Source organism: Monodon monoceros, unplaced genomic scaffold, assembly GCF_005190385.1.
Source record: "Monodon monoceros isolate NGI ecotype Baffin Bay Population unplaced genomic scaffold, NGI_Narwhal_1 Super_Scaffold_3, whole genome shotgun sequence".
NCBI classification, from domain to species: domain Eukaryota; kingdom Metazoa; phylum Chordata; class Mammalia; order Artiodactyla; family Monodontidae; genus Monodon; species Monodon monoceros.
In genome coordinates, this window is record NW_021703780.1 from 50975677 (window position 1) to 50989546 (window position 13870).

The following is a 13870-nucleotide window of genomic DNA, read 5'->3' on the forward strand; positions in this document are numbered from 1 at the left end:
GGAGCACAAGCTCCGGACGCGCAGGCTCAGCGGCCATGGCTCACGGGCCCAGCCGCTCCGCGGCATGTGGGATCTTCCCGGACCGGGGCACGAACCCGTGTCCCCTGCATCGGCAGGTGGACTCTCAACCACTGCGCCACCAGGGAAGCCCCCAGTCCTCTTCTTGAGCTTTGGTTTGGTGGAAATGTTATATGTATCGTCAATTTAATTTTCTACTTGCTTGTAAAGTACTTGCAGAAAAAGTAAAAAGCTTGACGATCACGAGAGCCTCAAGTACCTGACCTTGACTTTATTCACTCCTCTAGGAAGATGATAACATACACACACACACATGCACCCCTGCAGCTCTCAGTGGCTCGAACAGGAGCGGGTATGGTATGATAACGAGTTTCATAAATGCTCATTGATAGAATTTCTCCCCATCTCCCCCTTTGCCAAGCACAGTGTAATTAATGTTTATGGATCAAATGGAGAGGGAGCAGGCCCATTGCTTTTTACCCTGGACAGCCAGGCGGGCTGAAAACCCAACTCACCATATATCTCAGCGAACACACCGATCCAGTGCTTCCTGATGGGGGAATTGTGTCCTTCCTCTGGAATTTCCTTCTCTATCCCGATTCTTTGCTTAGTTAACTTCGAATGGCCCTTGAAAACAGTTAAATGTCTGCTGCTGGAAGAAACAGTCCCTGGTCCCCAGGCTGACCATGCTGCCTTCCCACTGTGCAGGCTGACCTTGGGCCCACCCCTGGCCTGGCAGGGATCCCACCCATCACTCATTTACTGCTCTCTCCCCGTTTCTGATGACATATTCAGTAAAGGAAGGGACAGTCGTACAGAGCTGTGTAGTCCAATAGAGCACAGCACATTGTAGATATTAGATCAATGTTTTTTGAGCCAATGGCTGCAGCTAAGAACTCTGGGGAGCCCATCTTTTTCATTGAGATCAAGACCCTTAAGATTTTTATTTTTATTTTATTTTGGCTCTGCCCAGCTTGTAGGATCTTAGTTCCCTGACCAGGGATCGAACCCAGGCCCTCAGCAGTGAAAGCGCCGAGTCCTAACCACTGGACTGTCAGGGAAGTCCCAAGAAGATTTAAAAAAAATCGAATAGAATTCAACTTAAGGCAGTGCTTGACCCAAAATAAGCCAATAATAAATTAATTACTACTTAGTTATTATTATTACACCTTCTAAACACCTAGTTCTAAATCAGCTGACTCTTAACCCCTCTAAATTTTCCCACTCTTAACCTTCCTCGGCTCCGGAGAACCCTGGTCAACCCTAAGTATCCCTCCACTGATTTCACATTTCACTCACCTCTCTCTCCTCAGTAGTTCCTCCAGCCCCTCCACCCACAGAGTCACCCTCTCAGACTTCTAGAGGGCCTCCCAGGGGGAGGGAGAGGGAGAGGGGGCTGGGAAGGGAGAAGATAGCCTTCCCCCTTTGCCTGAATCAGGTGATGCCAACTGATGGTTTCTCAGATTCGTTGTTCAGCCCACAAAGGTGACACATACAGTCTTTTAAAATAATGGACGTTAACTGGCAATATTTAAAAACTGGTATTTTAGTGGTTAGGACTCCAAGCTTTCACTGCTGAGGGCCTAGGTTCGATCTCTGGTCGGGGAACTAAGATCCCACAAGCCGCGCTGTGTGGCTGAAAATAAATAAATAAATAAACTGGGATTTCTAGCAATACTAGGCCCAAAGTTTTGCAAGGTAGCAATCAGGTGGGGTAGAAACCCAGGTGGCCATTTTAGAGCATTCGTGCTCTTGTTCACCACAGACCCCACCATTCTCTATTACATGTCCCTCAACTGAGTTTGAATGTTGGGCTGATTTCACTGCATTTCCAGGTTCCCAAATGTGGATTTATGGTAAGAGGAAAGTGAAATATTTCTGGTCCTTGTTTCTAAAACTAAAACACAAAAATAAAGTGTGACCCAGGTGATCATATGGTTCAAGAAAATGGGAGTGAATGGACTGCTTTGTGTGAGGTAAGAACCTTCTACAAAGTTAATATTTTAAGCCCAAGTGTATCTGGTTAAAAGACCACAATTCAAGAAACCATTCTGAAACAAAACTGGCTGATACATTTACTTGTTTGACCTTATCTGCTAACCCCAGAGGACTTAAGGCCTCTGGTCAAATTGAGAGAGCATCTTGGAACACAAACAAACAGATCTACAGCTTCATTGGTGAATGGATTTAGGCCCCATGTCTGCCTGTTTTCAAGTTGAGGACAGACCAGACTGACTGGTAGCTTTCAGGACTGAGTGAAAGAACATTCTCACTTCTAAGCCAAACTCCTGCTCTCCCTACAAGACACACTAATAACAAGAGGAGGGGAGACAGGAAGTTCTGGAATGGATAAACTACAAAATCAAATGTGCTTGGAGAATCTGAACTACAGTTGGAACTAGAGAACCCTATTTGTGATCAACCATAAATAATTATTTTTATTTTCTGAACTTTTGAAAATAATTTCAGACTAACCAAAAAAATTGCAAAAAAAGATTTTCTGTAAACTTTCACCCAGATGCCACAAATATTAACATTTTACATAACAAGAGTATCAAGATTGAAATCATGGGATTAACACTGGTACAATGCTGTTATCTAATCTACAAAATTTATTCAGATTTCCCCCACTGTCTCACTGAGGTGTTTTTTTTTTAATTGTATATTTTTGAATTCACATGTATTTTATTCTATTTTTTAATTTTTTGGCTGAGTGGCATGTGGGATCTTAGTTCCCCAACCAGGAATCGAACCCGAACCCTCTGCATTGGAAGCATGGAGTCTTAACCACCGGACGCCAGGGAAGTCCTCTGAGGTTCTTTTTCCAACTCATCTAGCATTTTACCTTGCACTTGGCTCTCAAGTGTGGAACCATTCCTCAGTGTTTCTTTGTCTTTTATGACCTTGATACTTAACAAAATGTCCTTTGATTTTGGTCTGTCTGTCCTTTCCTCATGACTGAAGTCAGGTTATTCATTTTGATAAGAAGACCACAGAAGTGATGTTGCCTTCTCCTCGATGCGTCAGATCAGGAGGTACACACTATCTGATAATACTGACTTTGACATCTGGTGGTGTCTCACAGGTCTCCCTACTGCAGAGTTACTTATGAATTCATAAGTAATCAAAGGGAAAACTGTATCTTCTTGGGAGATACTTAGAGATGATGTAAATATCCTTTTTTCTCATCATACTTCCACTCACTAATTCTAACATCCATTGATGATTCTTGCGTGAAATTAATTAATTTTAAACTAGAATAATAATGAAGAGAAACGAGTGTTAGATGAATCTATAAAAAATTCTTATAAATGAGAATGTCCCTTGGTCCTCTTTCAGATAGTAGGTAAAAGTCACAAGGTGTCCACTTTTTCACTGAATTATTGATGAGCCTTGGGTCCCTATGGAATGGCCTGGGCTCCACGGGTTCTTGGCAATGCTACATCTCATAGCTTGCTTCTTGGGTAATATGGCCTAGTGGAAACCATATTTCAGACTCTGTATAAACCCTCAACAACCCACACGAGAACCTTCTTCCATGCAAACAGATCTCCTTAGATTTCTCTGTATCTGTACCTAGCCTACTCATGCTGGCACTTGTGGTGTCGCTTCGCCTGTTCCTATAGGCTGGGTGATGTCTTTCTTACCTGTCCACCTTCTCCTCCCTTTTAATGAATTAGATACCTCCTACAAGTCTAAGCTCAAAGCTCTGTTCTGCATGAAGTCTTTTATAGGAGGGCAGGGCCTACCTTTTCTTCCTCTGATATTTTTCTGCATTTAAGAATAAAGTTTGGGGGACTTCCCTGGCAGGGCAGTGGTTAAGAATCCACCTGCCAATGCAGGGGACATGGGTTCGAGCCCTGGTCCGGGAAGATCCCACATGCCACGGAGCAACTGAGCCTGTGCGCCACAACTACTGAAGCCAGTGCGCCTAAAGCCTGTGCTCAGCAACAGGAGAAGCCACCACAATGAGAAGCCTGCGCACTGCAACGAAGAGTGGCCCTGCTCACAACTAGAGAGGGCCCGCACGTAGCAACGAAGACCCAGTGCAGCCAAAAATTAATTAATTAATTAATCAACTAAAAAAAACCACAAGTGTGAATTTTCATGACTTTGGATTTGGCAATGGAGTCTTAGATATAAAATCCAAAGCATGAGCAACAAAAGAAAATAAGCTAGACTTCATCAACATTAAAAAAAAAGAATAAAGTTTGGGTTTCAGCATTCATTCAATACCTCCTCTGGTGGGGAGGGAGATAAAGAAGGGTAGTTCATAGTCCCTCAAGAAGTGGTAAAGAGAGGTGCGTAAAATGAATGAATTCTAAAGCAAAGAAGAAAAGAATAAGCTTTATGGAAATCTAGTGGAAATCACAGAAAAGGTGGCTTTTGAAATGGGCCCAAAGGATGTAGATTTGAGCTGTGGGTGAAGGTAGGAGGCTTTCTAGGCTGAGAAGAGCTGGTTATGGACATAAAGTGGTCACACCTACAGAGACATGTGAAAATGTATTTGGAGTTGGAATGGGAACATTCTAGAGCAGTTGGGGAAAAGGGCTGGAAGCATGAGGTGTGCCACCTCCTAGTGGCTTTTATAGTGTGCACAGTGGGACATTAACCCAGATCTGAGCCTGGGGTTTCAGGGCAATAATTCTTGCAGGTAGATGAAGGGTGGATTGTATAAACATGTCATTGGAGGAATGGACATCCCATCAGGAGGCTTCCAGGAAGACGATGAGCACCTGAAGTTAGGCAGCAGTTGGAAAGGAGCAGCCCATTTGTCAACAACCAGTGTATAATTGCTTCTTTGTAATTCTGAAATCTAAGAAGCTGAAAACCAAAAGTTTCAAGTTTGCAGAAAATGTATTTGGTAGAAACATACGACTTAACCTGGCGTGAAGTTATGGTGTGAAGTTATTCATTGTCTTTTTTTATCCCACTTAATGGATTAAAAAATGAAAGGCCGTGGATTAAAAGCAAAGGCCACAGTCCTTTGCTGCTTCTCTCATCCAGACATGGTGTCTATTTCCCCTCTGTTTGAATCAGGCTGCCCTTATCACTGGCTTTGACCAATAGAATGTGGCAGAAATGATGCTCTGTAGATTTCAAGGCTGGATCTTAAGAGATCTTCAGCTTCTGCTTATTTTTTCCCCTCTTGGAAGCCAACTACTGTGTAGAAGTCCAACTACTCTGAACCCACCATGCTATTAAGAAGCCTAATAAGCTTCATGGAGAGAGAGAGAGGCCAGGTAGAGGAGCACTGAAGTGCCAGAAAGGGAGTGAACAGAATGTGAGTGAAGGCTTTTCAGCCTTTCCACACCTGCCCTGCCACCGGCCGAAAACAGCTGAGTTAATGACTCCAACCAACACCCTGTGGAGCAGAAGACTCTGCCAGCCAAGCCCCGCCCGAATTCCTGACCCACAGATTCACGAGTAAGATGGTTGTTATTTTATTATTTATTATTTTTTTTGCGGTACGCGGGCCTCTCACTGCTGTGGCCTCTCCCGTTGAGGAGCACAGGCTCCGGACGCGCAGGCTCAGCGGCCATGGCTCACGGGCCCAGCTGTTTTGCGGCATGTGGGATCCTCCCGGACCGGGGCACGAACTCGTGTCCCCTGCATCGGCAGGTGGACTCTCAACCACTGCGCCACCAGGGAAGCCCTAGATGGTTGTTAGTTTAAACCACTGATGTTTGGGAGCATTTATCACACTGCAGTAGATAAGCCAAACACACACTTAATTCATTCACGTATTTTCATTGCCGAAAACTAGTGTATTTGATGAAAGTACCACTCCAGACCTCACTGAAGGTGTTATATGGTGTATGGTATATGTACATTTTTACCTTTCTAAATTAAAGATCTGAGTTTTGAAATCCATTTGGCCTCTGAGAAGGGCTTGCCCTTTGTAATACAGAAATAGAGCTGTTTCGACTTCCTTCCTGCCTTCGTTAAATGCCCTGCATGATGCCACAGACAGCTTCTCCAGCCATTCCATGTGTGTATCTCTTATTTCCACAGCTGCAAAATTGGTTTCTCTAAACCAGTAGCTCTCAAACTTCTCTAAACCAGTAGCTCTCAAACTTCAGTATGTATCAGAGTCTCCTGGAAGGCTGGTTCAAAAACAGCTTCCTGGCGTCTGCCCTCAGAGTTTCTGATTCAGTGGGTCTAGGGGCTTGAGAACTTGCATTTCTGAGAGTTCCTGGTTGATACTGATGCTGCTGGTCCGGGTACCACACGTTGGGAACCGCTGCTCTCGGGGAAAGGGCTATATTTCTTATTCTCTTTACCCACCAGCCCAAGATGCTTAGCAAATGCTCATAGATGGAATTTCTCTAAATCGTCGTCTTTGTAATGCTTTTGAAGCCTTAACTTTTACTCCCTGAGGTCCTGCTGAGTAGGCCCTAGACTAAAAGAAACGAATTCCTTGTTTTGTTTTATTAGATTGTATGCAATAGTTTTTGCTTTCTCTGCTCAGCTGATAGGACATTGTGGCAAAAAACGTCCCTTCTGATCTTTTTTAAACGTGTCTTGGGACGGATAAGAGGGATGCGGTGACTCCAGAGCAAAGCTTTATTTGTGAACAAGGATTATTTCCTTTCCTTTTGGGGGTTTCTGAATAAAATAGAACGTTTCTTGCCATCCTTTCACAATACAAAAGGAGAGAGCGCCATGAAGATGCTTTTGTTGGCAAGGCGCCCATCTACGCATTTTGCAGATGGCACCACTGAGGCACAGAGAGGTGGAGGCCCTTGCTCCTGGTCACACAGCTGAGAAATGCAAGTGCCGGCGTTGGAGCTCGGGTCAGCCCGACCCTCTAGCAAGCTGCCTCACTGTGTGGGGCTCCCTCATCCTCTCCCGCACCCCAGGAAAATACAGCCCGTTAGTCAGAAACTTCAGTTTGCACAACACACACACCGTTCAAGCTTTCCTCCAACATTTCCTCCCGAGGGTTATGGGACACTGATTCATCATGACCAGGGATCCCAAATATCTCCCCGCTCTTATCTCCGGGCCAGGTGCCGGCCCCGAGGCTCCACGGATCCCGGCGATCGAGCCACTGCGAGCGCCAAGAAGCATCTCGCTTTCCAAATCCGGCGAAAAAGCTGGTTCCTCAAATTTGTTCCTGGCAGGAGGGGCAAGAAATCACGCCGGGCTTCGGCAGCGGAAGCGGCGGCAGGGGGAGAAGCTCTGGTTGGACCGTCCCGGCGGCCTCGCATCGATCTCGGGTCTAAGGTCCGGCCGGATCGTAATTCCAGCCGCTCTTACGCCCCTAGAGTCACCGCCCCTCCCCACACCCTCCATTCCCGGAGCCGCAGGGCCCGGAGGCCTGGCTCTCCTCGGGGTCCAAGGACCCAGGGCTGGCCGCCGCCAGGTGGAAGGAGACAGGTTAACGGCGGCCCGCCCCCGGGAGGCGGGGCCTGGCGGAGCGGCCGCGACCCCCGCCTTCCCTCCTCCCACTCCCCGCGCCCTCCCTCCCTCCCGCCACTCCCCGCGCCCTCCTGCCCCAACTCTCTGTGCAGCTTGCCGCCCCGCGCGCGCTAGCGCGCCCTCCGTCCGTGAGCCCCGCAACAGGTGAAGCGGCCGCCGCTCCTCAGCGCCTCCGCGGGGCGGTCTCTCCCCGCCAGCCGCGCGCCCGCCCCTCTCCACGCCGCCTCCCCTCCGCCCGGCCTTCGCCGCCTCCCTGGGCTGCTGGCGGCCTCCCCTCGCCTGGTCTCCTCCTCCGGGGCCCCCGCGCAGGCCGAGAGCCCGCGCGTCTAGGAGCAGGGGAGGCCGCGCACTCTACGGACACGCACTGCGGCCGGACGGATCCAGGCGGTGCCCCCCGCGCGCCCTGGGCCCCGCGCCGCCGCGCTCCCCTCCCCCCCCGCCGGTGTCCCCGGGCTCAGGGCCGCGTGGCCAGCCCCGACGCGCCGGGGGTCCCCGAGGCGGGGCCGGCCCGGCCGGGGCGCGACGATGGAGGAGCCGCAGCGCGCCCGCTCGCACACCGTCACCACCACCGCCAGCTCCTTCGCGGAGAACTTCTCCACCACCAGCAGCAGCTTCGCCTACGACCGCGAGTTCCTCCGCACCCTGCCCGGACTCCTCATCGTGGCGGAGATCGTGAGTGCCTCCGGGCGGGCGGGGCTGGGGGCAGGGGCGCAGGTGGGCCCCGCGCCGTGCTCCTCGCCTGGGAGCTTGTTCACATGCTCGGGAGGGCTTCGAAGGAATCCTTTTTGCTCAGCCTCTTCTTCATCCCCAGGTGCCGAACTCAGAGACCCCCTCTCTGAACGAGGTCTCATCACCTTGGGCTCTTTTGGGGGAGACGGTCGTGACCCTTGGGAGGTCCGTTGGAGAGAAACTCGACTTGCTGGGTCCTCTCTGTGGTCGTGGTGTGTTCTGAGAGCAGGATGCTTGGTGGGCATTGAGTTTGCGTTAATGAGTGTCAGGGACACCTGGCGCCTCCCTTATCTGCTCTCTACCTGGGTGGCCTTTTCTCTAAAAGAAAAACTTTACGAAGATCAGAGGAGAGGAGAAGACTTTTTCTTTTTTTAAATTTATCTCCCTGGTAGTAAAATCGAGGTGAATCAGGAGACATTTACTGAATAAAATCTGAGGGTCTCCTGTCTGGTGCTCTTTGAAGACCAAAGGGTCTCCTGTTTGGTGCTGTGCACATCCTGGTTTAAGACTCAGAACGTTCCTGGGGAGGAGGCCGGGCATGTGCCTTCTCCTCTCCATAGGAAGACATGGAGGCTGAGAGGTCAAGTGATCGCCCCTTAGGTCCCATCGTGGCTGAGAAAGGACGCCGGCCGTGTTAACAGCTAGTGGTTGCCACTATTTATTGTCTTCATCCTGTGCCAGGGTCTCATCAAGCGCTTTAGATGCCTTCGTGCTCTCGTGTACCATACAACAACCCTATCCTGTGAATGTAGCTTTAATTATTATCTCATTTTACATGTGAAGAGACTGAGGCTCAGAGAGAGGAAGTAGGTCGCACCTGGGGGTGGTGGAGGTGGGATTCAAACCCAGGCCTGCCTTACTCCAGAGTCCTGCTCTTAACTGCCAAGGGGCATCCCTTGCAGCTGTCTAAGCAGCGCCCCTTTTGCTGTATCTCGTATACTTTCACTTAAACATTTGTGGGATTGAAATCTAGCCTATATGGGGCCATGATGGTGCCGAAGTGACTGAGGACCCCAGTGATTCCTCTGAGAAACCTTCAGCAAAACCTGTGCACATCAAGTAGCTTGCCTGCTCCTCCAGAGCCTCAGAGCCCAACCCAGACCAACTGAACCAATCCCAGGTGTATCCAGTGCACGAGGAGTTTGAAGTGTTGGCTTAGCCCATGCCCCAGCTGGTTCCCCCTGCTGGCATTGAGGCCTTCAGGAGATCCAAAAAAAAGCTGGGGTATTGGAATCACTGTGCAGGGCCTGGCTTATAGGAATTCAACAAATATTTGCTGTGTGAATGAAGGAGTTGGCAGTCTCCCCTGCTCCAGCAGAAAGAGCAGAAGCTAAAATGACAGAGATGGGGCTTTTACCCTGTGGTGGATGTGGACCAGGCTTAAAGTAAAACACCTCTTGTTTTCTGATTTATGGTCAATAAACTCCATGTTACATACTTTTTCCGAAAGTTGGAAAGTGAAAGAAAAAATGTAAATGGTCCACAATCGCGTTACTAGAAATAACCACTGTTGATATGTTGGCATGTATACTTTACGATTTCAATACTTTTTTTTAAATTTGTTTGTTTGTTTGTTTGTTTTTTGCGGTTCGCGGGCCTCTCACTGTTGTGGCCTCTCCCGTTGCGGAGCACAGGCTCCAGACACGCAGGCCCAGTGGCCATGGCTCACGGGCCCAGCCGCTCCGCGGCATGTGGGATCTTCCCGGACCGGGGCACGAACCCATGTCCCCTGCATCGGCAGGCGGACTCTCAACCACTGCGCCACCAGGGAAGCCCCTCAATACGTTTTTTGAAAAAAATGGAAAAATATGTAAGAAAAATTGTCCTTATAACTACTAGAGTTGGGTTTTTATTTTTAACACGTCTATATATGCACAAGTTTTAAAGAGTCATGGTTCTATGGGTAAAAATGTAAGTTTCCCCCACCATCGCTGGTTCTTGATTCCCCCCCGCCCCCCCAAATTGTAGATGTTATTCAGTGGCTTCCCATTCTGAAAGATGAGGCTTTAGCTCTCTTGGACCACCTCTTCCCCACCCCCATTATACATACACCTTTCCCGTCTTTGGGTTACATCACTAACCAGTGCTACCTTAGGGTACAGGAAACACTGTTCACAGAGGAGCCACTGAGTGGTCTATGAGTGCTTTTCCTTTTCTGCCCAATTTCTTGTTTTCTCTGCAGTTTGTAATTCTATTTCCGTGTTTTAGTTCTCTAGATATTTAGACACTAACTTTACCTTAGTTGTTTGAATCCCCTCTCAGGAAACTGAGGCACAGCAGGTACTCAGTCAGGGTCATCCTTCTGACCAATCCTCTCTGGGAGCTACTCACCTCCTCCCACCCAGCCTGCTCACCTGGGCACAGCTAATGGCCTGGGATCTCCTGCGTGTCACCCTGGAGATTCTCTTCCCCTCTCTCCTGGGTTGGACCCCCTCCTTCCCATGACCTGTGCCCTTCTCTGTCTTGACTCACTGCCGCTGGGGGAATACACAGCCTCTGGTAGTCTCCTGAGAAAGGATGCATGTGTAAATCGAGATTTGCATCTTTCAAAATATCTTGATTCCACTGTTACACATGATTAATAGGTTGACTATGTAAAGAATGGTAGATTGGAAATTGTTTTCCCTCAGAATTTTGAACGTATTCCTCTGTTATCTTCTAGCTCTTATAATTCTTTAAAAAAATTCCAATTCTTGATCCCCCCCCCCCCACCCTTTCTGGAAGCTTGTAGAATCTTCTTTCTCCCCAGAGAACTGTAACATCGTAATGATGTGCCTTCATAGGAGGCACTAAGGACCTGGTGTGTTCTCTCAATCAGGAAAACTCATGGACGTTTAAGGAGATTTTTTTTTAATTGATTTTTTATCTTTCCATTTTCTTAGTTTTTTTTTCTGAAATTCCTTTTATACTTTTTTTCCCCTACGCATGTATTTTCTTATAATTTTTCTCATGGATTTGTTAACTGCTGTGTTTACTTACCATGAACATTTTTCAGGGTCTTGGATCTCTTGCATTATTACAGTTTTCTGTCATATAGAAGTACTATATTTGATTTCCTCAGCTTTCTGTTTTAAAACTAACATGTTCTAGGTTTTACTAGTATAGCCAGTGGTGTAGCAATCTTCCTGTTTTTCCCTCTCTTTCCACACTTTTCCAGTGACTTTCTTTTCTTTTTTTTAATTAATTAATTTTATTTATGTATTTATTTTTGGCTGTGTTGGATCTTCGTTGCTGCGCGCGGGCTTTCTCTAGCTGCAGCGAGCGGTTGCTACTCTTCATTGCGGTGCGTGGGCTTCTCATTGCGGTGGCTTCTCGTTGCAGAGCACGGGCTCTAGGCACGCAGGCTTCAGTAGTTGTGGCACATGGGCTCAGTAGTTGTGGCTCGCGGGCTCTAGAGTTCAGGCTCAGTAGTTGTGACGCACAGGTTAGCTGCTCCGCGGCATGTGGGATCATCCCAGACCAGGGCTCAAACCCTTGTCCCCTGCATTGGCAGGCGGATTCTTAACCACTGTGCCACCAGGGAAACCCTCCAGTTGACTTTATTGAGGGAAAGTTCCTTAAAGTATATATTGATGTGTCAAAGGGTATACAAATTTACATATTCTGTTTTGATATATATCCTGAAGTTATCTTTCCCCAAAGCTGTATTAATTTAAACTGTCATCGGTAATGTGAGCCTATTAAACTAAAAATATTTTTTTTACGTTAGAAGAACTTTTAAAATTAAAAATGCTAAGGATCACCCTAAATGGTATACTGTGTTTTATTGACCCAAGATCATTTTTTGTTCATGTTTTAATATCTGGGTCAGGATGCAGCTTACAATGGATGGTTTCTTGAACTTAGTGAAAAACTGTACCACTGCTTCTTTATCCCAGGATGGCGGCAGGGCGGTTTCAAACTGTTACTCTTCCAGTCCTGAGATTAAGTTAGACCTGCCCCCAGAAGGCACACTTTCTGCCTTGAAAATACAAAATACTGAGACAAAGAATTGCTAAGAACCTGACTCCCTGCTTGAGCCTGGGGGAAGTAATAGAGAACAAAACACAATGTTTCCCCAAATCTGTTGTCAAAATCCCTTGCCCTGGCTTTCTCACAGGGGTGAGTGGTAATAGGTAAACCTGCTAAAATACTCTAGGCTGTGCCAATGTAGCATCATGTAGAAACCAAATTGTAATGGTTTCCTTCCTTTTAAAGTTTTATAACAAGCTGGAAGCAATCTAGTACTTGACCTGTGACTCGTAGGATGCTGTGATCTCATAACGGCTATGAGTATATGAAGAATAAAAGTGATTTGTCAGAAGGTGAGTTAATCTCACCCTTCCTGTTATTGGTGATTTCAAAATGAGTTATGTCATCCGTGTAATAATGTCAGATCGCCTTTCATTTACTTACTGTCATGAGCAAAGTTAGGGGAAGAACAAAATAGGGTTTCCCGAGAGCTGGAATCTAAATTATTCTATCCTGTTGAGTTCTTTTTAAAGAATAGTGAACATATTTTTTCTGCTTCACAAAAACAATACCTAGTCTTGGTAGAAAAATTATAAAAATGCAGGTAAGAAAAAAAAAACACCCTTTAATTCTCACCCTCACGGTGGTTACTGTCAGGCATGGTACCAACCCATGTCTGGGAGTGGGGAGGCTTTTCAAAAATTTTTGGTTATTGTAATGCCTGAGGTTTCTGTTGGTGTTTAGTGCCCTGGGGGCCAGGGAGGCTAATGTCCTAAAGTGCCTGGGGCAGTACCCAACCATGAAGAATTGCTTTGCCAGCTGCCAACAGCACCACCGTTGAGGAACTCTGGGTGAACCACTGTTTACCCCTTGGAGTAAACCATTCTAGAGTTTCTTAAGTGGTTGTATGTTACTTATCTTTTTTTTTTTTTTAAATGTAGTCACTTGTAAACCACTCCTTGTTTACTGCTGTGACCATCTGTGCTGGACATCTTCCATTTGTCACTTGGATGCACTCTCCACCCGGCTCTCCACCCTGCAGGCTGACTTGCACGGATCGTGTCCAGGGTCCCCTCTGATGTCCCACTGGATTCCGATGTCCTCCCGGCACCCGCAGGAGGCTGTAAGGTGGGAGGGGAGCAGGTTCCTGGGATTCCTCCCTGCTGGGGCTCAGCAGCCTGGCTGTGTCCCTCCGTGCTGGGCGGGCCGTCTGGCAGCCCTCTGCACTCGGCTGTTTTCCCTGGCTCTGCTGACTGGTCACTCCCAGCCGCTTCCTCTTGCCAGGCACCGCGCTATGGCTTGTGGTCTTCTGCACCCTGCTTTCTAAATAAGACCTTTATTAAACTCTGCTCAGATTACCCAATCTAAATGTGCCAGTTTCTGGGGAGACCTGATAAGTTACCTTTCCCCATCAGTGATTAATTTCTTCTGGCATTCTTTTTTTTTTTTTTAATTTATTTTTGGCTGATTGGGTCTTTGTTGCTGCACCGCGGGCTTTCTTCTAGTTGCGGTGAGTGGGGGCTGCTCTTCGTTGCGGTGCACGGGCTTCTCTTGTTGTGGAACATGGGTTGTAGGCACACAGGCTTCAGTAGTTGTGGCATGCGGGCTCAGTAGTTGTGGACTTAGTTTCTCTGCGGCATGTGGGATCTTCCTGGACCAGGGCTCAAACCTGTGTCCCCTGCATTGGCAGGTGAATTCTTAACCACTGCGCCACCAGGGAAGCTCTCTTCTGGCATTCTTGAAGGCC

The 13870-nt window shown here is 47.6% G+C and overlaps 1 protein-coding gene across 3 annotated transcripts in view; it reads left to right on the forward strand.

The window, feature by feature from the left end:
• The first annotated feature begins 7524 nt into the window (after positions 1 to 7524).
• The window catches only part of CMTM8 (CKLF like MARVEL transmembrane domain containing 8), a 91982-nt gene continuing 85636 nt past the window's right edge, over positions 7525 to 13870 (forward strand). The window contains exon 1 of one of the 3 annotated variants that reach the window (XM_029242181.1): positions 7525 to 8115. In XM_029242181.1, the coding sequence (XP_029098014.1) occupies positions 7969 to 8115 (147 nt within the window). In that variant the 5' untranslated portion in view covers positions 7525 to 7968. The remainder of the gene's footprint in view (positions 8116 to 13870) is intronic. The other 2 variants (XM_029242179.1, XM_029242180.1) reach the window with 2 other exon arrangements.